This window comes from Crotalus tigris, unplaced genomic scaffold (assembly GCF_016545835.1).
Source record: "Crotalus tigris isolate CLP2741 ecotype Arizona unplaced genomic scaffold, ASM1654583v1 scf7180000017666.379230911805:20528666, whole genome shotgun sequence".
Classification (NCBI taxonomy): domain Eukaryota; kingdom Metazoa; phylum Chordata; class Lepidosauria; order Squamata; family Viperidae; genus Crotalus; species Crotalus tigris.
This window is the reverse complement of record NW_024096552.1, coordinates 6,545,239-6,571,191: the sequence shown is the minus strand read 5'-3', so window position 1 is coordinate 6,571,191 and position 25,953 is coordinate 6,545,239. Positions and strand designations below refer to the sequence as shown.

General features: G+C 37.6%; 1 protein-coding gene across 2 annotated transcripts in view; it reads right to left on the bottom strand.

Moving 5' to 3' along the window:
- Window positions 1-3,855: 3,855 nt before the first annotated feature.
- Window positions 3,856-25,953, bottom strand: part of DCTD (dCMP deaminase) — a 64,576-nt gene continuing 42,478 nt past the window's right edge. The window contains exons 5-6 of one of the 2 annotated variants that reach the window (XM_039336654.1): window positions 16,581-16,677; window positions 3,856-4,956 (exon numbers count right to left, since the gene is read on the bottom strand). In XM_039336654.1, coding sequence (XP_039192588.1) covers window positions 4,878-4,956; window positions 16,581-16,677 — 176 coding nt within the window. In that variant the 3' untranslated portion in view covers window positions 3,856-4,877. The remainder of the gene's footprint in view (window positions 4,957-16,580; window positions 16,678-25,953) is intronic. The other variant, XM_039336653.1, reaches the window with a different exon arrangement.

Sequence of the window (25,953 nt, the reverse complement as noted above, 5' to 3'; positions counted from 1 at the left end):
TATGTGGATTCAGCTCCCCAAATTCCCCAGCACGGGAATTCTGGAAGTTGCTCCACACTTCTTAATATTAACAAGTTTCAAAAATACCACTTTAGGTGGCTGTTCTCTTCCTCTTTTCTTTTTCTGTTTGCACCAATCTCCTTCAATAGAATCAGAATTTTGGAATTTGCAGATAAGAAGGAAAATTGGACAGTAAATTAACAGGACTGATATTTTTAAATGATTTATAAGTAGTGTTCTAGAACTATCAAAATCACACATCTCTGCTATTCATTAAATAGTCTATGTCTTCTTTCAGGGTGTTCCCTGTGGACCTGCAAAAAAGAGGCTATTGGTTTAAAAATCACATTAATGAGTCCCTAATGTGGAAAACTGGAGGAAAATGTTGCTGCTGTGATAGCAGAAAGTTGTTATACTTGCACTTAGAGATCTTTTTTCTTTCCATATTCAAAGTATACATGGTCCTAACAGATATTTTATTTCCTTCTAAAATATAACAAAAATAACATTATAATTACTGCATTATAAAAGTTACATACTTCAGGGTAGAAATCAAGGCAGAACCACCAAGGGGTTGTTATGTTGGGTTGCCATTATTCATTGGTCGATTCTTATTCGTAAGGGAAATACTAGCTGACTTTTTCATGTGATTTCCAATCAAAGGTCATATCTAAGATTGCCTTGGACTTCTCCTTTTCCTTCTCCCACAAATGTAGGATCTTTATTTATTTAGATCACCTGAAAGTTGATCCATTGGTTGTAACAAGAATCAACCAATTGGCTTCCTATTTTGTTGACCTATATCAGTGATGGCAAATCTTTTAGAAACCAAGTGCCCAAACTGCAACCCAAAGCCCACTTATGCATCGTTGGGTGCCGAGTGGATGTGGCCCACTGGCTGAGCGTGGCCCACTGGGTGGACGTGGCTGCAGTGGTAATGGCAGACTGGGTGGGACTAAAAAGTTTGATCAATCAATTCCAACTTTACAAGGTCTTTTTTTTCCCGCAAGAAGTTGAAATTAACTGATTGATTGAACCTTTTTTTTTGTACACGGCAGCAGAGGCCTAAAGCGAAAAGGTTTTATAAAACCCAGTGAAGGCCTAGGACTGGGATGATGGCGCGCGTGCCCACAGAGAGGGCTCTGAGTGCCGCCTCTGGCACCCGTGCCATAGGTTTGCTACCACTGACCTATATCTTCCATTCACCTTCTGGTACTTTCTGATTGGAGTGACATAGATGATTGATTTTTCAGTTTATATTGTAATTTAGCTTTAAATTCAAGTGTCTTAACCAAATAACCTGTGTTTGTAACAAAAGCTGTGAGCTTTTCTGAATAGAATTATAACCCATGCCTACCCTTAATTGAGGGTGCAACTATTTTGTATTTCTTCTAGTTAAGGAAGTAATGGCAAGGCAGTATAAAGACTGTGCCAGTAATTAATTCAGTAAATTCCATGTACATGTATTTTATTCTTTAGTCTTTATTTAGGGTAGTATACATTTATTTTATTGGACATAAACAAATGTCAAAAGTAGACTTATTTCAAGCCTGAAAAAAAAAGTTTTTCAACTTTCTTCCTTATAACGGTGTATCTTTGAAGATCAACACAGAAATATTAGACACATTGGGATTCAAGCTCTTTCTTGCCTGTCTCTCCTTTGAATGTAGTAATCTATTGAAAACTACAGAGTTTTTGTGTTATCCATTGGTAATGACACTCAGCAACATTATGATGTTGTAATTGTTAATGCCTTACAAATCTGACCTTGTATATATGGAATGTTTCCTTCAATATGTAGCCACTTACAGGCACACTATTAGCAGAAATTGGAAATCATCCCTTACCCCAATTCCCAGTTTGGGACAAAAAAATTCCACTCATCCTCCATATCAGAACTAACAACAGAGCAATCAGACATTTAATATGTAAACTTTGATTAACCTTAGCCTTCTTGACTCAGTATGGTAGCTATAGGTAGAACTCAAAAAAGCAAAGACAATCTGCTATCTTGCTTTTTAAAACATGGCAGAGTTCTTAATGGAAGTGTGTACTTTAAATATTTATTTGTTCTGGATATAAAGACTGTAAAGAGCATTATTCTCACGCTAATAGTAAATCTACAATCCCTTGATAGTAAGACTGTCTGAAGTGAGAGACCAAAGTATTTGGAAATGCTGATTTGTTTGTTGCACTGGTAATACCTGGTGTGGAAATTGCCATATATTGGCCTTGAAGAACAAAATTTACTTATAACTAATGGATCAAACATTTCCTTAACATTTTTCTTGTTTTTTTTACATGTTGAAAGAAGCTTTTTTTTGTTATTTTTGACTTTGGTCACAAGCCTTAATTCATTTTGAGCCTTAGCTTTCCTCACTTCATCTTTGCAGGCTCGGGCTATTTGCTGATATTCTGCCTTAGTTATGTCCCCCTAATTTTTCCAACAAATTTCATAGCACTCCAGCAGCTCTTCTGCCAATTTCTATGCATATCATTTGGATTATGAAGCAGGCAAACAGTACCTTTTCAGGTAAACTGATAAAACTCCCAGAAATCTTAGTTATTGGTTATGATATATTGAGTTAAAAAAACTATTGCTCCAAAATGTAAATTAATTTTTTTTAAAAAAAAAAATCTTGTGAAATATACAGGTTTATTATTTAGAGAAATGTAACAGAAATGCTTATTTCATCATCAGGTGTAGATCACTAAGTCATTTCTATTTCACATTTTAAATTAAAAGTATGTTCTTTGAAAGCCACAATTTCTAAACTGTTACCATTTTAAGAATGTAATCAATTTTCTGGCTACATTAGCAATTTGTTTCCTATTTTCAAATTAATAAAAATTTCCTTAGTTGTACAAAGAATCTATTCGTCATAAAAAAAGTTGATAATATTCATACATTTTCCACTGTCCATACGATCTTTCTTAAAATATTTTGGCCAGTTGCACTTATTGGTGTGAAAAAGGGCATGACATTAATAGCAGATTATAGAACTACATTTACATTTGCCTAACCAATAGTAATTTATGGTTAAGCAAAATAGCACCAATCTCAGCACAGTCCTATTTTCACCTACACTGGATGTACCTCCATAGAGCAAGACAGAAGGCTAGAGGAGGTTTAATGAAAAAACAAAATCTAAGGAAAAGCCTTTGCTGCTCTAATATTGTACAGTTTATATAATCTAGTATTTCTTTACTTGACAAAATATATTGACTAGATCTTTTCTCTTTCAATTTAAGAACAATACTCCAGAACTATGCAGCATTTACATTTCTTTAATGAAATTAGCCATCTACTTCAAGAATAACAAATATAATAGGTTCTTCTAAGCATAGCTAGTATGACCAATGATTGAAGGTATTACATTATTTAATTATAACACAAGTATTATATATTATGTAAAGGGAAGGGTATATATTAGATTTTTGACATATCTTTCACCATTCAACCAGGATAGATTTTTAGATGTTAGATCAGACATGTCAAACCTGCGACGTCACGTGACATCGCGCAACGTATTGGGACGGTTTTGCCATTGCCGGCAATGGGGTGGGCGCAGCTTCTGGATGACGCATCCGGCCCGCGGGCCGGCAGTTTGACACCTGTGTTAGATGTATTTGTTACTTGTTTTTTTCATATTTTTTGTTGTTGTTAGTGTTGGATATTTGTTTGTTGTTGTTTCCTTTCTTTTGTATTTTCTTTGGTAATAAAAGAATAAACAAACTTTTTTTTTTTTTAAAAAAGCAAATATTAAAAATATACTTTTCATATGACTTAAGAAACAGGATTTAGAACCAAGCCTAGTAATAGAATAATATTTTTTTATATTGCACAAAGTAAGATTTTAATAGATTTTATAATGCTAGTATGATGACATATTAAAAAATACTCAACATACAGAATGATTTTAATACAAATATACATACCAAACTTCACAAAACATGTTTTTAAAATGAAATAATTTGAGCATCTAAATATATATTTGGTTTCAAAATCAAACAAAAGAACCTATACTGAAAGTTTGTATAAGCTTTAATCAATGTTTCATAAACTTATGCCAATTTTAACAAACAAAAGCAAGCTAAAACCATGATCTATTTGGCATATATAGCCTCAATATGGATTAAGCCTGTTCATTTCTCTTAGAAGAAAATACTGATTAACTTAGAGGCTAATTTCAGCATTGAAATTATTAGATTGTCTCCCAGAAGTTTAGATAAATGGACAAATTACTTTTCAGGGTGTAAAAAATCAGCTCCAAAGAAGTTCTTATTGGTACTGATGATTTATTCACATCTTTTAAGAAAAATAAGGTATTTGGGGGCAAAGGGGGATGAAAGCTACTGTAAAATTTTATCCAATGCAAAACATTTTCAAATGTAAATCAAATAAAGAAGCAATTAAGTAGCTAAAGGTTTCAAAGTTAACCTACCAGTTATATAACTGTCTAGCCAGTTTGAACTAAATTAAGCTAGAACATGTGTTCTTAGTTGTATGCTGCTGAAGTGATTCTTCAACCGTTCTTGTACAGTGAATATTCATAGAATATGAATTGTAAATGTAATTCAAGTCAGATGAGATCCTGGCTAATTGACACAATATATTGAATGCCTTTTGCGTTGTTCATCCACTAATACAAAACGCACATACAGTTCATTTACAGAAGGTTTAGTAAAATCCTGGAAGTCAAAGTTTAAATGTATAGTAGAGAAAGCACAAATGTTCAAGTTCTGACACATTCCTTAGATGTCTGCTTAAACTATAGTGACTATTAAAAAGTTATGCCTAACTTCAGGATGAAAGGCATTAGCAGCTTCTAAGAAAAGGATAATCACACTCTTCTCGAGATTTAATTAGATGTAACTCACAGAGGCTTTTGACTTGGTTTGCTGTTAATTGAATCAAAATCAATGATGATCTTGCTGCACTTTGGTTTAAATTTTCTAAAAACAACAAAGAGAGAGGAATTATTAGCTAGTGAAGTAGTTAAACATTTTGTTTGCTTTAGCTCCCAACTAAATTTTAAGAAGGAAAAGGCATATCCTTGGATTCATTCTATGTTTTATCTCTATAGGAGCCAATTATAGTGCACCATACTGAGAGATACCGGGACAAAAAAGACTAAGACAAAAAGACACATGGGGTTCCTTAGTCTGTATTTTCTTCAGCTATTGGAGTTCATAAATTAGCCAGGAGTTAGAAGGATTTCTAACAACTTAGCTACAGGAGGTGGCATCTCTGTAACATTTTATATGTTTTTTCCATGCCAATTTTTAATAGAAACCTTCCAAAGTTTGCTTCTTGTAGTCTTAAAGGGAAGGCAGAAAACACCAGCAAAGGGAATAAAATACCAACTACTGAAGCTAGAATCATTTTAGAACTGTAAAATTAATACCATCACCATAGCTCATCCTTTTACATCATTAGAGCATCTGCTGCAGCAATTAGCAAGAGAGGTATTTTGGGACTTTGTATATATTTTACAATCTACTAGTAAACAGAAGAATATGCAAATAATGTGGATTTAGTATCTCATTAAGCTTGACAATTCAGTACTAGAAATTCATTAAACCTAGCCAAACCCTCACAAATCATTACAAAAGGCAGAAATAGTCAATAATGAAGGATATACTTGGGAGAATGACTATAGATAAACTTTATCCAACCAATTGGTCAGAAATATTTGGAGGCATGCCAGCCACAGACAAATTTTAGAAAGATCTTATAACCGAATGACTTATGCCCCTTCTGTACTAAATGTCTTTCTCACACACATACCACATTCATACAACATTTTATCACTTCATGTTTTCTATTTCAGTAAATTAGGGTAAAATTGTCAGAACTGTTGAACATACAAAGTTCCCTAATTTTCAAATTTTGAAGACCAAAAATTAAATTTCTATCACATTAGTAGTTGAATCCATTTGTTTCCCATGCCTTTCAAAGTCTACCTTCCTTTCGTACCCCTGTAAAGAAAGACATTTATAAGAAATGGTTTCAGAGATTGCTTTAATCTGATTTTATTTTAGAGATAAAACTGTTTCCATTTGGAATTGTTTTATTTAAATCTATTTTTATTTAATAAAATATTTGGTAGATAAAATGAGTTTAGTTTTGAAGCATATAAAACAAACGTATTCTTACATGGATATCATTGAGATATTATAAACTTCAGAAATAATCCTCATCTTAGAAGCATCACTTGTCAATTGCTATCCCAGTCAATGTAATCTCTACGTTACCAACTTACCTAGTGTACTTTCATGCTGTCAGTTTAAAAATGAGAAATTGTATCATTGTTAAGCTGATGACATATAGCTCTGATCCTCTGTCAAATCTGAATGAAATGTTGTCATCATAACCAAGTCCAACACACTGCAGTTCAAGGTTTGAATGCAGAGTAAATGAAAGCAAATAGGCTACAACTGAATCCTGGTAGGTCTGAAATTCTGTGTGTAGGTAATACTCAGGTCCTGAGTAGTTGTTTGGTTTTTTGATGGAGTTGCACTCCCTCTGAAGAACAGGCATGTAGCCTAGAATTACTAATAAATTCAGATTTGTCAGCTGAAATACAAAGCAACTTTGAGCATACATAGCCATCTTATTTTGCCAGCCAATCCAATGGAAGTATTCTCTATGTCAGTGGTTCTCAACCTGTGGGTCGGGACCCCATTTGGGGTCGAACGACCATTTCACGGGGGTCACCAAACAAGGCTGTCTGCCATTTTTCCCCCTTTTCTTTGGCCACGCCCCTGGCACCCGGTGATGTATAAGTGGTTGGGGGTCACCACAACATGGGGAACTGTATTATGGGGTCGCGGCATTAGAAAGGTTGAGAACCACTGCTCTATGTATCCATGTAGGCAACTTAGAAAACTGCAGGCAGCCTGAACCTTTCACAATACCTATTTCAACATCTCAAGGATGGCTCCTTTGTTCATAGTAATATGTTCTGCAAAGTGTCTCTCATCCAGACCTTCCTTGATTTTGTCACTATTTTAAAAAAAGATAAGTTTTTACTTTATTTTTAATAATCATTGTAAACTAACTTGGAATAGTTTAATTAAAAAGCAGCAAAATGTTACAAATAAAATTATCTCTCATTTTCTATTTCTGACACCCTCTTTTTCTTCTCTTCTGCAATAGATGGTAGGCTCTTGAGTTAAGGGCAGATTGTTCATTAGAGACATAAATCATATCTTTGCCAGATTTGGAGGCTGCATAGGACACCTGGGTTATAAGTTACTCACTTTAGACTTGGATGTCCATTTTGGCATTATAGGTCTATATCTTCATAGACATTTTTTTTAGTTACACAATGAATATGGCATTGTTTGCAGTAACTAATGAAGTCGTAATACATTTGCTGAAGCACAAAATTTTACTAATGTTTGTTGTTTGTGAACAGTATCTGTTGCTTTTTTTTTCAGAACAGAGGCTGTTGTTTCCATAATAATTCCTTGTATTTTTGCTTATTAAGTCACAATCATAAGCCACTTTGCAGATAGACCGGCAGACAAGTTTGCTATATTTTTCAAAGAAACTAAATCTAACCTACAATTTTCTGCATGCTTTGATTGTATCTCAAAACCATAGCAGTGTGTCCAATACAAGAAAATTGGTGGCTTCCGGTTCTGGTTCGCGGCGTCACCAGTCAGACGGGGAGACCTCTCCCCTCGTTGGCTAGATTTCCCTCCATCGGTGGACCCTTATACGGGTCCAAAGTCGCCCTGAAGGGTGCGACTTCCGTCGAGGAGGCTGCTGTCCGGCTGCGGAGGATCTCCGAGGGCCGACGGAGAAGAAGATTGGCCAGTAAAATGGCTGATCGCCCTGCCACTTCAGACCATAAGTCAGACAACATCTAAGCTCTGAGTGCCCCCGTGATGAATCTGGGTGAGAATTTTTTCTTGTAACTCTCTCTTTTCTACTTTTTTATGTTTGTGTACCTGTAAGAGCTTTTGGAATTATTTCCTGGCTTGGAAAGGCGGCTTCTGCTTTTTTGGGGGGGAAAGAAAGACATTTTTTATAATTACTGAAAGACTACTTTTTACTTTTATTTGGATACTATAAAGGAAAAAAGACGGAAAAGGTTTTCTCTCTCCTCTCTTTTTAAGAACTGTATTATTTCCTATATATGTATATATGTGTATGTATGTATGTATGTATGTATGTATATATATATATATATATATATATATATATATATATATATATATATATATATTTTCTCAAAAGAGAAAAAAGGAATTGATTTTTGAAAAGACTTTTCAACTTACTGAGGGCATCTAGTGGCGAATGTTTAATACTGCAACTTCTGCTTATTTTTCTACTGAATTTCAAAACACATTTGAGGGAAAGATAAGCTGTGCAGCTATGAAGCTGTGGGGGTAGATGTTGTTTGCATTAAATATAGCCTCCAGAAAAAAGAAAAAGAGATCTTCTTTTAAGCATTAATATTAAAATGGAGAAACCTCATCTACAATTGAACTGTGCATTTATATTGGAAAAGATTTATGAGGCCACTGCAGAAATATGTGATACAATTAAAAACCGTTCTTTAAGATCCAGAGACTTTACTACATTTGTTCAAACTAATGTTCAGGCTACAATTGACTATAACATAAATCAAAATCTACCAGAAGAGGAATCTACAGAGATAGGAATTTATTTCATCTGACAACCCTCTCTTCAGCAAATTAGAGAATCAGAAGAAGCAAAGACTACAAAGATCTCAAGATCTCAAGCTACAAAGCAACTACACTGCAAGGAGAAGAGAAAAGGACATTCACCGCAGAGGAAGGGATTTATATTTTTTCAAAGATTACTACAAGCAACAAGAATGGATTTATTGGTTGAAAGGAAAAAAAGGTGTTTACTGCAGAGGAAGGGATTTATATTTTCTCAAAGATTACTACAAGCAACAAGAATGGATTTATTGGTTGAAAGGGAAGCACTTCTATGGAAGCCTGTGTGGCATAGAAAAAAACCCAGAATTAGACTGAAAAAGAAATTTAAAAATGTTTAATGGATTAAAAGGAAATGCTGGTTTTACGGATTGTTTTAAGGATAATGATCTAGAGTTAGAATTAAAAAAAAAATACAATTACATACATGTGTGTTTAAGTTAGATGATTTTTTTTTGCTTTATGGAAATTTGCTTGGTACAGAAATATGAAATTGTATTAAGGATAAAAAATATATAATCATATACATATATATATATATGTTCTCGAATTGAAAAAACATTCAGTTATGAGAATGGAATTTTGAACTGCTTAAATTGATTAGGTGATTTTTGTGTATAATAATATGATCTGATAAGGTATGATAATTAATTGGATGGAATTTGAAGTTTGTGTTATGAATTGAAAGGAATTAAGGTTTAACATTATTTTTTTTCTTAATTAAGTTAGTTACAATTATATACATGTGTTTACATTAGTTAGAAAAATATATAATCATATACATATACGTATGTATGTATGTATGTTCTAGAATTGAAAAAATGCTTAGTTATGAGAATGTATTTTTGAAGTGCGTAAATTGATTAGGTGATTTTTACGTATAATAATATGATCTGATAAGGTATGATAATTAATTGGATGGAATTTGAAGTTTGTGTAATGAATTGAAAGGAATTAAGGTTTAACATTATTTTTTTCTTAATTAAGTTAGTTACAATTATATACATGTGTGTTTAAATTAGTTAGAAAAATATATAATCATATACATATATGTATGTATGCTGGAAAATTTGCATAAAAATACGACTCCTGGGCATGTCTATGGTACGAATAAAATACGAACACCAGGAGAATATAAATATAAAAATATACTTTACTAAAAGCTGCCAAGCTTTCGTTTGGAAACTCCAAACATCATCAGGGCTAAGGAGCCAGTAAACAATGATGACTTAAATGGGTTTTGCCGGCATCTGCACCCGGCTCATGGACCGCGTCACCGGTCCCGGCCGGTTAATTAGTGTTCCAGATGTTTCTTTATTACTCTCCTTGCGCTTCCTTCTATGGTTCTTCCAGATCAGTGGTTCTCAACCTGTGGGTCGGGACCCCATTTGGGGTCGAACGATCATTTCACGGGGGTCGCCAAACAAGGCTGTCCACCATTTTTCCCCCTTTTCTTTGGCCACGCCCCTGGCACCCGGTGATGTATAAGTGGTTGGGGGTCACCACAACATGGGGAACTGTATTATGGGGTCGCAGCATTAGAAAGGTTGAGAACCACTGTTCCAGATCATTCCTTCCACTATCTCATTACTAACATTCATCTCCTCCACCACCCCTTTATCCTTATTTCCTTCCATAGTACTGACCCTCATCCCCTTTTTGTTTTCATTTTCCACCCTGGGGGCATCTGTTTCTCCTCTATCAGTATTACAGGCCTCTCTGGGCTCACAGACGCTCCCCCCCACAGACGCTTTTCTCAATCCCTGCTCCACACCCTTTCTTCTCACTCCTCCACTATCATGAATAACTTTCATACGGGTGTTGTATATTTGGGGGTCTATGCCCTCCTCCTCTGTCCTAGCAATCTTCGTGTTGACAGTTCTCCACCGTTCCATTTGTTTGCTGCGTGATCGGGTACTTACTCCACCTCTCAATTCATCATCCCCCCTCCTCCCTATCACACGCTCTTCCCCATTGCTGGTAGGAATGGCATTCAGGCGGACGCCAGGTCTCCGGATCTCTGCATTCTGATTCCCCGTGTTCTCACTCTCCTCTCCTGTGCTCGTCTTTGGGGGGACTTCAAAGTGTTCGTCCCGGGGGAGGGCTGGATCGTTGGTGGGGGTATTCCTTGTCTGCAAAGGGTCCAGGCAGAACACCGTGTCTCTCCCTTTCACCGTATGCCTAGGCAATCGAGCCGTGCTTTCGTTCTTCTTCTCCTCCCCCCCTTTTTTCTTTTGATCTCCGTCGACGGTCCCCACAGCGTCTGGCTGCAAACTCCTCATGCTTGATCTTCCGCACTCTCCACAGTTGTTGTTAAGTTCCAGGGGTGGGGGTCTATCATGGTGATATTGGGGAAGGGGGAGGTCTTCCATCGGTGGATGATTGCGTGTGTTTAACAGTGGTGGCTTCCCCAGACGTTCATTAGAGCGGTATTGGTGTTGATCGGGCAAAACGGGGGTGCCCCTGGAGTGTCGAGGGTTAGCCAAAGTTCCATCTATCTGTTCAGGATGGAGGCCAGGTATCCTGTCACATTTACAGCTATACAAGCATTGTTCAGACCGCTTATAATGATTGGCATGGTGTTTAAAATCCCATTTCCTCAATGCTTGTTGCGCTGGATGTAAGTCAATGTGACGATTAACCGCGTCTTTGTTGGAATACCACACCTTTTTCAATAGCCAGCCTCCCTTAGTGGTATCCTCAGACATAACGCGAACATTCACAAAGTCAAACTGGTGGCCATGTTGTGTCATATGCATCCACAATTGAGAATGCTGTTCGCCCCTTCTTATAGCTAACTGATGTTCATGCAGGAGAGATCTTAAACGCTTAGCTGTTTCATCCACATAATTGCCATCGCAGTTCTTGCAATTGATTTTATAGATTACTGCTGATCTATCCATGGCAGGGAGTGGGTCCTTGGGGCGAACGACTTTGGACCGTAATGTCTGATTGGGTCTGTGGGCCACTTCTATTCCATGGGGGGCCAGCAGTCTGGCTGTTGCTTCCGAGACGTTATTAATATATGGTAAAGAGACACACATTTTTTGTAATGATGGTTCCTCTCTCCTTTGGTTGTTCCGGGACTGGGGTGTAAGACCGTACTGTCTGATAAGCCTCAAAGGATACCCATTACGTTGACAAATCCGGAAAAGATATTGCTTTCTTTCTTCTTAAACTCCTCAGTGCTGCAGTGGGAGTCCATGCGCTTAAACAATGCTTTAATGCAGCTAGCTTTATGAGATACGGGGTGGTTGCTCCTATAGTGGAGTATTCTGTCCGTGTGGGTGGGTTTACGAAACACCCCTGTAAGTAACGTCCCATCCAACTGGCGGTATATTGACACGTCCAGAAAGGCTAGGTGACCTTGTTTTTCTTCCTCCACTGTAAACTGGATGTCGGAGCAGATCGAATTTAGTACTCTCATAAAGGTAGCTACATGTTGTTTTTTAACAACTGCAAACGTGTCATCCACGTACCGAACCCAAAATTTGGGTTGGTATAAGGCCATAGCCCTGTGTTCTAGCTGTTGGAGTACTATTTCCGCTATAGTGCTAGAAATGGGGGAGCCCATAGGTGTCCCTTTAACTTGTTCGAAGATGGTGCCCTAGAAGGTGAAATAGGTGGTGAGACATATTTCCACTAATCACAGGAGGTCGTCTGTCCGAAGGGAGTCCTGGTGGTGGCTCCCTTCTGTATTCCTCAAGCGCTGTCCCAGGGCTGAAATAGCTAAGTCCTGGGGGATGGAGGTGAAGAGGGAGGTAACGTCAAACGATACCATCCTCTCATCATCCTCCACCCTAAGGGTCTTAAATCTGTTGAGGAATTCTTCTGCAGAATTGACTGTTGTGGGGCTGCCTTCCACAAGGTGGCCCAGACGAGTGCTAAGCCACTTCGCTAATCCTGATGTAGGGGTACCTATAAACGGAGATCAAAAGAAAAAAGGGCGGAGAAGAACAACGAAAGCACGGCTCGATTGCCTAGGCATACGGTGAAAGGGAGAGACACGGTGTTCTGCCTGGACCCTTTGCAGACAAGGAATACCCTCACCAACGATCCAGCCCCCCCCCCCGGGACGAACACTTTGAAGTCCCCCCAAAGACAAGCACAGGATTGGAGAGTGAGAACGTGGGGAATCAGAATGCAGAGATCCGGAGACCTAGCGTCCGCCTGAATGCCGTTCCTACCAGCAATGGGGAAGAGCGTGTGATAGGGAGGAGGGGGGATAATAAATTGAGAGGTGGAGTAAGCACCCGATCACGCAGCAAACAAATGGAACGGTGGAGAACTGTCAACACAAAGATTGCCAGGACGGAGGAGGAGGGCATAGATCCCCAAATATACAACACCCATATGAAAGTTACTCATGATAGTGGAGGAGTAAGAAGAAAGGGTGTGGAGCAGGGATTGAGAAAAGCGTGTGTGAGGGGGAGCATCTGTGAGCCCAGAGAGGCCTGTAATACTGATAGAGGAGAAACGAATGCTCCCAGGGTGGAAAATGAAAACAAAAAGATGAGGGTCAGTACTATGGAAGGAAATAAGGATAAAGGGGTGGTGGAGGAGATGAATGTTAGTAATGAGATAGTGGAAGGAATGATCCGGAAGAACCATAGAAGGAAGCGCAAGGAGAGTAATAAAGAAACATCTGGAACACTAATTAACCGGCCGGGACCGGTGACGCGGTCCATGAGCCGGTTGCAGATGCCGGCAAAACCCATTTAAGTCATCATTGTTTACTGGCTCCTTAGCCCTGATGATGTTTGGAGTTTCCAAACGAAAGCTTGGCAGCTTTTAGTAAAGTATATTTTTATATTTATATTCTCCTGGTGTTCGTATTTTATTCGTACTATATGTATGTATGTTCTAGAATTGAAAAAATGCTTAGTTATGAGAATGTATTTTTGAAGTGCTTAAATTGATTAGGTGATTTTTATGTATAATAATAAGATCTGAGAAGGTATGATAATTAATTGGATGGAATTTGAAGTTTGTGTAATGAATTGAAAGAAATTAAGGTTTAACATTATTTTTTTTCTTAATTAAGTTAGTTATCTTCAGAAGAAGAAATGAATGAGATTGGTGATAAAAAGAGGGTTGAGAGAGATTAAGAACTTCAACATATCTGGTAGAGATATTTGAAGTGACAATTTGTTATTGTAAAACAATATTTGATTATGGTAATTCTAAATTGATAAAGTTTTAAAATAGGTTGAATAGTAATAGAAATTTAAGCTAGAAATGGAATATATTAAATTTATTATGTTATCTGTGGGAAATAGAGAGATGATAGTGAATGTATTAAATTGAGCTGTATATGTATGTTTTTTATCTTGGAATGTTTGTTTACCCAAACACCACGGTGTCTGAAGTACTTTTTGTTAAAATTAAAAAAACAATTATATATATATATATATATATATATATATATATATATATATATATATATATATATATATATATATATATATATATATGTATATTCTGAGGTTTTCGCGGGTGTTTGTATGTAGGTCTTTGGTTGTTCGGGTTTTCTCCCGCGTAAACTTGGAAGTGTCTTGGCGACGTTTCGACAAAGTCCCATTCGTCATCTTCAGGCTGGTGCTTTCAGCTTCGTGCTTCGAGGAGCAATGTGTGGTCTTAGCTGTTTCTTCCTTTTAACTGCCAGTGGGGGTATGAACTGATTGGGTGGGAGCTTGGCGGTGTTCTGATTGGGTGGAGGTGTGTTCTGATTGGTTAGGGGTGTGGCTGTGCTCTGTTTGGCTGGGGGGTTGGCTGTGCTCTTATTGGCTGGGGGGTTGGCTGTGCTCTGATTGGCTGGGGGAGTGTTCTGTTTGGTTGTGCTCAGGTTAGTCTGAGTTGCAGGGGTGTTTAAGATTTTGGGCTACCTTGCTATTTTTTGGGTTCGCGTTCGTGGTCGTGCCTCATCTTCATGGAGGGTGTCAGTTTGCTTCATGTATGGATTGGAGGGGTTTAAAGTGGCTAATGATGCAGCTGTGGTCTGGCTTCTGGTTTGTGGTCGTGTCTCATCATCGATGTGGCTTTGGGTTTGCTTTTTGCGTGGATGTGTGATGGTGACAGATTACAGATCACAGATTACAAACCTAATCCAAAAAGAAACCCCCACTAAAATCCAAGACAAAGAACAAGAAAACGGCAAAGCCCTCCTCCCATACATAAAAGGCACCACAGACAGAATCAGTAAGATCCTCCATAAACACAACATCAAAACAGCATTCTGCACAAACAGAAAAATATCCACCATCCTTAGAAACCCCAAAGATAAAATTGACTTAGAAAATCAAGGAGTATATGAAATCCCATGCACTGCTTGTCCCAACACATACATCGGACAAACCAACAGAAGAATAAGTGCACGCATTGAAGAACATAAGAACTCAGTCAAAAAAGAGGAACCAACATCTTCCCTGGTCCAACACCTTAAAGCCACAGGACATGAAATTGACTTTAAAAATACCAGAACCATTGCCAAAAGTGAACATTTTAATAACAGAATAATCAGAGAAGCCATCGAGATAGAAAAACGCCCACACAGCATGAACAAGCGAGATGATACCTCCCGCCTACCAGCCATTTGGAAACCCGCCCTTATTGACAAACGACTCCCTAACACAAAAAAATGATACCAGACCCACACTCATAAAAACCACACAGGATGTCACCATCACACATCCACGCAATTTCCAATTTTACGCGGGAGAAAACCCGAACAATCAAAGACCTACATACAAACACCCGCGAAAACCTCAGAAAACACACACACACACACACATATCCATCCTTAATAGTTATAAAAATACGAATTCCGGGCATATTGTTCAATGATGCAATCTTCGATCTCCGGGAAGAGTATACTCCAGTTATTTATTGTTAAAACAACATTTAAAACAATAAAAAGTTATATACAAGAATTAAAACAACTTAGCTTTCGCTGGTCCTCTGCCAGCGTCCTCAGAGTGGGGCTTAGGGGGTGGGAAGTTCTTTTTATCCCCTTGCTGATCCAATTGCCTACTCATTGCCCTCGTGACAGGACCACTCTTCCTGTGACTGCCTTGCCTGTTCCGCCCTCTCTTTTTTGCACTCTAACATTGTATTTTCTTGCTTTGTCATCCTTGTGCTGTCTCCCCCTCCCTGCGCTGTTATCATTAGCACACTCTCCAATCCTCCTCCTTATCCAATGCAAGGTGCTTCCTCCGACTCGGCACTACCCGAATCCTGTTGAGCTGATGATCTGCCTGCCGTTTTTGCATACCATTGCTGGTTTCTATTTCAACTCCCTCCTCCAACCCCCCTCCTCTCCCAGCCTGCCGATTCATGCACCCTTTGTTATCCATTCCTGTCATCCTCCCCCCCTTCCTTCAACCCTCCCACCTGTTGATTAACATATTGCTCCTGCCTTTCATCGACCATTTTTATTGATGTTCTCTTCCTCAATATCTTTTCCTTCCTGATCCGCTGCTCTATCTGCTGTTGTTTTAACAATAAATAACTGGAGTATACTCTTCCCGGAGATCGAAGATTGCATCATTGAATATATATATATATATATATATTAAAAAAAGAAAATTGGTCTATGACAAACAACTCATTCTGTTGTTTGGTATAATAAGAATGTTCTAGAAAAAGTTCACAACAATCTATCACTTTCCCATTATTGTTCCAACCCTACTTTTAGTTTTAATAATATTATTACCTCAGCTTATACCGTTTTGCATATAAAAGGGAAAAGAGAAATTATTGAGCTGAGGAAACAGATTCCTTCACAATTTTAAGACAATGCAATAGCAACCCAATATACACAAAAGGAAGAGTGGGAATATGGGATGGGGGTTAAGGATCTATATCCCCATGTGTTGACTCACCTGTACAAAATTCCAGCTAGATCAAACAAGCGCCGTGCAGCTATCATTTCCGGAGTATCATGATATTTATCAGACATAAAAATGACTTCTTTTATACCTAGAACAGTAGGGAGAAAAAATAGCAGAATTGAAAACATTAAGTACAAGCCAAGAACACAGTAGTTCATTTAAACATATAGACAAAAAAATCCTCCATTAGAGATGTTCAGCAAGGTTTCCTTGCAGCTACAGAAAAGGACAAAAAAAAATTACTCTTGTACAAATCTCTATGTGCCAGAGGCAGCAACATGAGTTCTGTTGATCACTGACATTATATTTTAATTACTGCAAAAGGAACAGTTACAGATTTCTCTGGTACAAACCCTCAGTATATTTGACTCCATAGTCAAGCTTTTATAAAAATGGATTGAAATGTTTGCCCAGAAGTAATTACGTGTTCAGAGATTCAGAGATGCTGAAGGCATGGGGAATTTTCCCCATGTTAGAAACATCACTTGTAAATTAGTATACTGTTCAATGTAATCCCCTATATTACCTGTGTATCCCATTTACTTTAACTCAACTATTGAATGCAACCAGTTAAAATGCAGCATGCTGATCCTGCACATTATAAACAAACTAAAATAGGTCATCTAACATGATAGCAACAACTACAATCAGCATGACAGATCTGGATCATGTATTCTGTAATTTAAATGTGGCTATAAATAAAAATATCTTTGGAAAGGAGTAGTATTGTTAATGAAGCAAAAAATTGTACTTGTAGCCTCAAGGCTATAGGGCTTTAAAACGGGATTAGGATTTCAAGGGCTGTAATACAAATAAATTATTTTTTCTGTCTTTACTTAAGCAACTATTGGAGGATATATAAAAAAACTATAGACAGATGCCATACATTCAGCAACAAACTGTAAATATGAAACTGCTGCTATCAAAACATATTGTACTTTGCTTGCATTTTTATATGCAGATGAGTAAGCTACTACTGTCCATCTATGAGCACAGAACTGCAGATTTTCTCTGAAGAACATTCTTAAAAACATAATTTTGCACACATCCCATACAAATTCAAAATCCTTCTATCTGCCGCTTCCAACTCTCTGTATCTCATCATTAACAGACAGAGCCAAACTTAATTCTGCTCATATCTTATTCTGTCAAAATTTTATATTAAGATAAAAAGGTAAAGGTTCCCCCTATCCAGGGGGAACTCTAGGGAGAGGTCTCATCTCCATTTCTTAGTCAAGGGAGCCAGCCACCTCTATGGTCATGTGGCCGGCATGACTATATGCCAAGACACACGGGATGCTGTTACTTTCCCACTGAAGTGGTACTTATATATCTACTCACATTTGCATGCTTTTGAACTCCTAAGCCGGCAAGAACTGAGGTGAATAATGGGATCTTACCCCATTGTGTGATAATAATACCCTCCAAAAAGCACTCATAGAGATAAATGTGATGTCTGCAAAGGAGTCTTCAAATCAGTGTTTTTCAAATTTATCAACTTTATAAAAACACTCGTTTAAATGTTGGCAGATTTAACTGTTACTCTTACACACGGTAACAAATAAGAACCAATTGATGTGGAGTATTTTGGAATCCTCCCCCCATTCTATATTCTGTGACTCAATGGTGAAGAGATCAGTACAATTCTTTTACAAACTTTACAGATGGTAATGGCGAAGAATTCATCAAGCTGAACTCCAATCTTGGCGACTATGTAGGCACTTCAGTATAGTCCACATTCTGACTTCCGGTTTTGCGTTGTAGCAGCAGGTCGCAGGATCGCGGATCTCCTTTCGCCTTGCCAGGGAGCCCTAAATTGGTCTAAGTGGCCCCGGAGAAGCGGCGAAGAAGAGAAGGGTGCCCTGACGATTCTGGAACGATGGCGATCATTTCGCTCGATTCGGGGGACGCCTTCTAACCCAGTGGTTCTCAACCTGTGGGTCGGGACCCCATTTGGGGTCGAACGACCATTTCACGGGTCGAACGACCATTTCATCCCCTTAGAGATCCCCTCAATTGCATGTCCAGAAATTCCCCAAATAGGTATTTTATAATTTAACCTATAATAATATTTCTTCCAGACTCGAAGTAGGGCACTTCTTAAAATATGCGATTTAAAAGCCCGATCTACTTTCTTATTAAAAATTAAATATGTATGCTAACCATATAATAAATCCCACCCTTCAAGAGAAAGAATATTTTTATTTGTTAAATTAAGCCAATCACTTATCAAAGTTAATGTGGCTGCATCATAATATAATTTCAAATTAGGCGCTTTAAGCCCTCCTCTTTCTCAAGCATCTTGCAAAATCTTAAACTTCACCCTTGGTTTCTTCCCAGCCCATATAAATTTATTGATACCCTTCTGCCACTCACCCAAATTAGCATCTTTTTTTTTAAATGGGTATCATTTGAAACAAGAAAAGAAACTTTGGTAGAACATTCATTTTAACAGCTGAAATTCTCCCCAACAATGACAGTTGCAATTTTTTCCAATCATTTAAATCCTTTTTTACTTTTGTCCATAATACTTCATAATTATTCTTATATAATTTCCCATTAGAAGCGGTTATGTATACTCCCAAATATTTAACCTTCTTCACTAGCTGAAAACCTGTAAGTCTAACTAAAATTTCATTTTCCTTCTCAGTCATATTCTTAGATAATATCTTAGTCTTATTATTATTTACTTTGAAACCAGAAACTTTCCCATATTGAATTATAAGTTCCAATAAATAACTAATCAATTGAATCGGTTGTTGTAAAGTTAACACCAAATCATCTGCAAAAGCTCTCAGTCTATACTCATTCTTATTTTTATTCCCTTAAGTACTGTAGACTCTCGAATTTGAATTAACAAAATCTCCATTGTTAAAACAAATAACAAAGGAGGTAATGGACAACCTTGTCTTGTACCCTTTTCAATATTAAAAGTCTCTGTCAATCCCCCATTAATAATAATAATAATTAATAATAATAAACTCAAATTAATGTTTTTGTACACAAAAGCTCTCAGAAAATATTCCCTTTAAGACAGTGGTTCTCAACCTGTGGGTCGGGACCCCATTTGGGGTCGAACGACCATTTCACGGGGGTCGCCAAACAACGCAGTCCGCCATTTTTTTCCCCCTTTTCCTTAGCTGTGCTACTCCCTTTTATTCTATTGGCTTTTGAAAGCCAATAGAATAGACTCTCTTGAATAGAGTCTAATTCTATTGGCTTTCAAAAGCCAATAGGAATTGTCCAGGCTGTCTCTGCCCTGCTGAGCCCGCCAAAAGTCCCATTCTGCAAACAGTGCTGCACCAGTTGAGTAGTCCTCGACTTATGACCGGTTGAGTAGTCCTCGACTTACGACCGGTTGGGGGTCGCGGCATTAAAAAGGTTGAGAACCACTGTTCTAACCCAACAGGAGAAAGGCTGGTCACACTTTGTTGACCAGCTCAAGCTACTTGCAGCCGAAGTCCAAAGGCACTAACCAGCACAACAGTGAACAGCGTGCTTGAAACTGAGTGAGGAATTTGATCTTCTCTCTCCTATATCTATATTTATATCTGATTTCCTGGAAAAGTTCCCCAAGAACAAAAAGCCTCCCAAAGTAAGAAGGGAGGGGATTATACCTCACCCTTCTATAGATGGAAGCGGCAAATTAAACCCCTAAGGGGAATAAAAATATAAAATACTACAGTTTGGATAAATTTGAAAGCTAAGAAAATTGTCAAAACTCTACACCTGAAAAAGCATTGATGAAAATATAAAAAGAACAAAAATAACTCTTTGTTTTAAAAAGTTGAAAAATGAATAGTGACATTTAGTGGAGGATTAGAGAAAACTATAGCAGCATTTACATAGAATTTGGCAAGATGACTAGAAGTAGTAAAAAACAGCTGGGAACAAAACATTGACCTATCTACTATTGAGTGAAACTACATATGTTTAGAAACTGCTGACCTTCTGGGATTATAAACATACTGAGCTGCATTCTTAAATCTAAGCACTGTTTGCAGAGAAAGAAAAATCTTGGACTTTGGCTAATTTTCTAAAGCAGGGCTTTCAACCTTTTCAGAGATTGTACCACTTTTAGGACATGACAATATTCAAGTACCACCAGTGCTTAGCAAGGTGTCAAAAACTTGATGATTAAAAAAAGGAGGGGATTTGGATTTTACTGTTAGAGTCATTTGTTAGAAATGGCTTGTTTATAATATTATGGAAAGTAAAAAGTTGAGGCACAGTGTTAATGCTTCCTTCTACTGCAACAGAGAAAGTCGGAAGTCAATGTCTTTTCTTTTTCCCTTCTACTCCTCACTTTTTTCCTTTTTTCTTTCACCCTTTGCTAGCAAAAGGCCCCTCGCCTTTCCTCTGCCTCTCTCACACACTTCTCCCAGAAAGCCTTACCCCCCCCCCTTGTTTCTCCTCACAGCTTCTCTGACAAAAGCTTTTTCTCTTCTGTCTGAGTTTTGTTTTTCTCTCCCTCTCAGGTCAAAACTGCCTCCTTTTATAACCTCTCCTGTCTCCGTCCCTCTCCTCCCCCTTTCTCTTCTGGGTGAGCAGGAAGTGCCGATCCTGGGGCCTTTGTCTCAGCCCAGCAGCTCTGCAGCTCCTGAGGACTCTCTCACGGCAAGTGCCTGCATTGCGCTGCTTTACCTCATTTTCTCCCCCGCTACACTTATCTAGACTAGGCAGGGTCGTGTACCACCTGCCACATGCCAATGTACCACAGTTGAAAAGCCCTGTTCTAAAGGAGAAATTACTGGAAAACTTTTAGATGGTCAAAATACTTTGGACTGAATCCTGACTGGTTGATAATTACAAGATCTCTGAAAAGAAGAACTGTCACAAAATCTTATTTTCATTGGTGCCTTGACAACTGGAAACGTATTGGATTATAAAACCATTATGTAAAGATAAGAACAACGTAAGATTTGGCTGTTTGATAAAGCTAATTAAAAAGATTATGACACCGATGAAAAACTACTTAGAGGGGAGAGATAAAACAAATATTATATACCTATCTAAAAGTGATAGAAAACCATACTCAACACCTTCTCCTGAAGACCCCAGTTTGGAGCTTCAAACATCTGCAGGAACAATAACTCAAGACAAAAGAAATACATTCCAGGAGAAAATATACACAATGCTACAACAAATTCAAACAATAATTGTTTCAAACCATGATGAAATTAGAAATAAGTTTGACAATATAAACGAACATATCTCTAACTTAAACCTACAACTAAATAATACTCAAAAAATGACATCAAAGAATCAGACAACAGAATATAAATTAAATAAAAGTGACTTAAATAGAAAAGCTGCAATTAAAGAAAACTACAATTTAATACAAAAAAAAAATCTGCAAAACCTCACTATAGTAAAGAAGACAAAAAAGATGCTTTATCCTCCAGTACTTCAAAACAAATTTGAGGATAAAAAAGAAGAATAAAATGGATTAAAGAACTGTCAGAAGAATCATTAAAACATGGCTGGCTTCCGGTACGGGGCGACGGCGATGGCGGCTAATTCTTAGCCGTCCAGCTGAGAAGGAGCCCAGCGCGTATCAGCTGGCCCAGCGGTTCGCAATTCCCTTCCCGGGCAAAGGGAAGGGATAGAGAACGCAGGAGTAGAGGTAGAACCCCTGAACCCCCTCTGGATTTATTCCTAGAGGGGGTGAAAGGAGTGTTCCCTCGGAGCTCCGGCTGATCTCCGCCTCCCAGCTGTTTTTGCTTCCTTTGAAGCAAAAGAAACCGCCGCCTCTATCTCCGTGAATATAGCGTCTTGGTGAGTAACTTTTAAAACGGACAGAGCGGATTAAAGGATTTTCTTTTTATAGTTTAGGGTTTTATTTCTTTTTTTTTTAGTTAGTTTTGGTTATTTCTCCTTTGTTCTTTTTTTTTGGTACGGAGAGAGGAATTGAAAGCGTCGGAGTTTTTTTTTCCTTCTTTAGTTTTTCTTTACTTTTAAAGGACTGGATTTTAATGATTTCGGTTTTGATATTTTTATTCTTGGTACTGGATTTTTCCTTTGACTTTTTTTTCTTTTTCTTTTTTGGATTTTTTAAGGACTATGTTGGTGCTGTTTTTTTGAAAAAAAAATCTTTTCCTCCTCCCCTCTCCTTGGGGAGAAGGGAAGTGAGAACGGTGTCATATAAAATGGCTTCAAAGAGACAGCTGCCTTCGACAACATCTAAGGTGGTTTCTTCCCCTACAACTCTTACTGCACAACCACAACAACAACTTAAACATGTACCACCGGCTCAGCACCACCCTCCCCTCCTTTGCCAGGCCTGTCAGCACAAGAGGTTAAAGGTATAATGGGGGATGCTATGTCTCAAATGAGAGATGAAATGAAGCAATTTGTTATACAGATTAAATCTGATATTAAATCTGACATTAAAGAAGAGATAAGTGGGATAAAGGGCTTATTAGAAGCTAATAATACCATTTTGCGACAAGATATAGTTGCAGCAGTATCAGGCTTGGCTACGGTGGTGGTGAAGCTGGATGCAAGACTGGAGGAAGTGGAAGATAAAGTTGACTCTTTTGATGATAAAATTCAAGATGTGGAAAGGAAGGTGGAGACTTCACAAGAAGATATTCTTATGTTTCAGTACAAACAGATGGAATATGCCTTGAGGATTAGAGGCCTCAAGGAAGATATGAATCAAGATCTGATGGAGATGGTGCTTACTGACTTAGCTGTTGCTCTGAATATGGATAAAGGAGAATTACGCAGAGAAGTGGAAAAAATTTATAGAGTCAATTCTTGGATTGCGAAGCAGAAGAATTTGCCCAGAGATGTGGTGATTTATTTTACAAAGAAGTCTCTGCGTAATGAAATTGTACAAATTTTTTATAATAAGAGATTCCAGATTGCTTCTCAAGATATTATTATTTTAAAGGAAATCCCATCAAAGTTTTTAAGAAACAGGAAAGATTTTTCTTTTCTAGCCAATGAGCTTAAAGCCAGATTGATGCCATTCAGATGGGAAATCCCGATGGGTATTGTTCTGAGCCATGCGGGGACACGTTACAGATTGAATACGGTTGACAAAGCCAGAGAGTTTTACAACACGGTCCTAGGTGCAGGCTCAGCTCCACCTGTTCAGAAATCTTTGAGTGGCAAAGAGTCGGAGCAGCAATCTGAGGCATTAGGTTTGGTCTCCGCTGGGATGCTGCAAGCTGAATGGCAACGTCAAACGGAGGTTAAAGAGCAGAGAATGACCCGTGCAGCTTATAGACGTAAAGAGAAGGAGCAACGTAAGAAAGAGGCCAAAGAAGCTTCTTCTGAAAGTGCATCATTGCCGGTGGGAGGAGCAAGACCCAAGAGTTATGCAACACATGCAGCAATGGCAGATCTCGAAGGTGTCTTCTCCGGGCTCCTGGCCAAGGGTGATGGCAAAGTTTCTGACCTGGAATGTTAACGGATTGAATTCTCCTCAGAAAAGGAAAAAATTTTTCTACTATTTGAAGCAACATAACAATGATGTTATTTGTTTACAGGAAACTCATATTTTACATAAGGATCAGAAATATTTAGTTAATGCTCGTCTGGGATCCCATTTTGTATCTTCTGCTCCTGGGAAAAAGGGGGGAGTTGTTATCTATGTGAAGCAAAATTTACCAGCTTGTCTGGTAGAATCAGATCCCCAAGGAAGATATGTGATGATTGAACTTGGCTTATATGGTAAGAAAGTACTCATAGTGGGACTCTATGCACCAAATCAGCAACAGGAACAATTTTATAGGTTGTTACATCAAAAAATAACTTTGCTGGACTATAGATCCGTGGTACTAATGGGTGATTGGAACGGTGTCTTAGATATACAAAGGGATAAGAAAGGTTCTTCTCCTTTTTTTAAACAAGCAAAATTACCTAAAGCCTTTTTTGACATGAAAGAGGACTGGGAACTAAGGGATTATTGGCGGGAATGTAATCAAGAGGAGAGAGATTTCACCTATTTTTCAGATAGACACCAATCCTTCTCAAGAATTGACTTTTTTTTTGTTACAACGGACTTATATAATAGAGTAAAGAATGTAAAGATTTTTCCTAGGTCGCTGACGGATCATAGTCCAGTTTGGATGGAGCTGACTCAAGAAAAAGAGGAGAGAAGATCCTGGAGAGTGAATGAAAATCTATTTAGACAAGAAAAGAATGTTCAAAAGTTAAAGGAGTGTTTAAAGGATTATTTTGCTTTAAATATGTATAAGGGGACTTCAATGTCAATGGTATCGGATGCAGGCAAAGCATTTATGCGTGGCATCTTGATAAAAATGAATAATTGTCATAAGCGAAAGCAGACTCAGAAACGTAAAGAATTGGAAGATGAAATTAAATTAAAAGAAAAGTCTTTGATTTTAAATCCTTCTGATGAAAGTATTAAAGAATCTGTAAAGTTATTAAGGACACAATTTAATATGTTGTTAGCGGATCAAGCTGCAACCAACTTATTGTTTATGAAACAAAATACATTTTGTAATGCTAATAAGCCAGGGAGATGGTTGGCTTACCAGTTAAGAAAGAAACAGAGACAGAGAATAATAGATAAAATAAATTTTCAGGGTAAATTAGTTTCTCAGAAGGAATTGATTAAGAAATCTTTTTTGGACTATTATCAAAAATTATATAAATCTACCAATGTCCAAATTTTAGATATAAATAAATACTTAAACGAGGCTAGTTTTCCCAAACTGACAGAGGATCAGAAACAGGAAATTAATGGTTTAATTACTAAGGAGGAAATTGCGTTAGCAATTCAACAATTGAAACCAGGGAAAGCACCGGGTACGGATGGGTTAACAGCTGTTTATTATAAAGCTTTAATGGAGGAGATGATTCAGCCATTAGGTGATCTTTTTAATGATATTTTACAGGGTCTAGAGATTCCTCCTTCATGGCGTAGTGCTTTTATATCATTGATTCCAAAGGAGGATCAAGATCTTACTTTACCAAAGAATTATAGGCCTATATCTCTTTTAAATGTGGATTATAAGATATTTGTAAAAATTTTAGTAAATAGGCTTATGAGGGTTGTGCATCATCTTGTGCATAAAGATCAATCTGGGTTTATAACTGGAAGGTATATGAAAAATAATGTTAGACAAATTATCAATTTATTAGAATATTTAGATAAGAATAACCAAGTTCCTGCAGGGCTGATATTTTTAGATGCTGAAAAAGCTTTTGATCAACTGAATTGGCATTTTATGTTAAGAGTAATGGAAGAGATGAATTTTGGTGAAAAGATAGTACAAGCTCTTACGGTAACATATCAAAAACAAACGGCACAACTTATTGTTAATGGAGGTTTGTCAGAGGTTTTTACAATAGAGAAAGGTACTAGGCAGGGATGTCCATTATCACC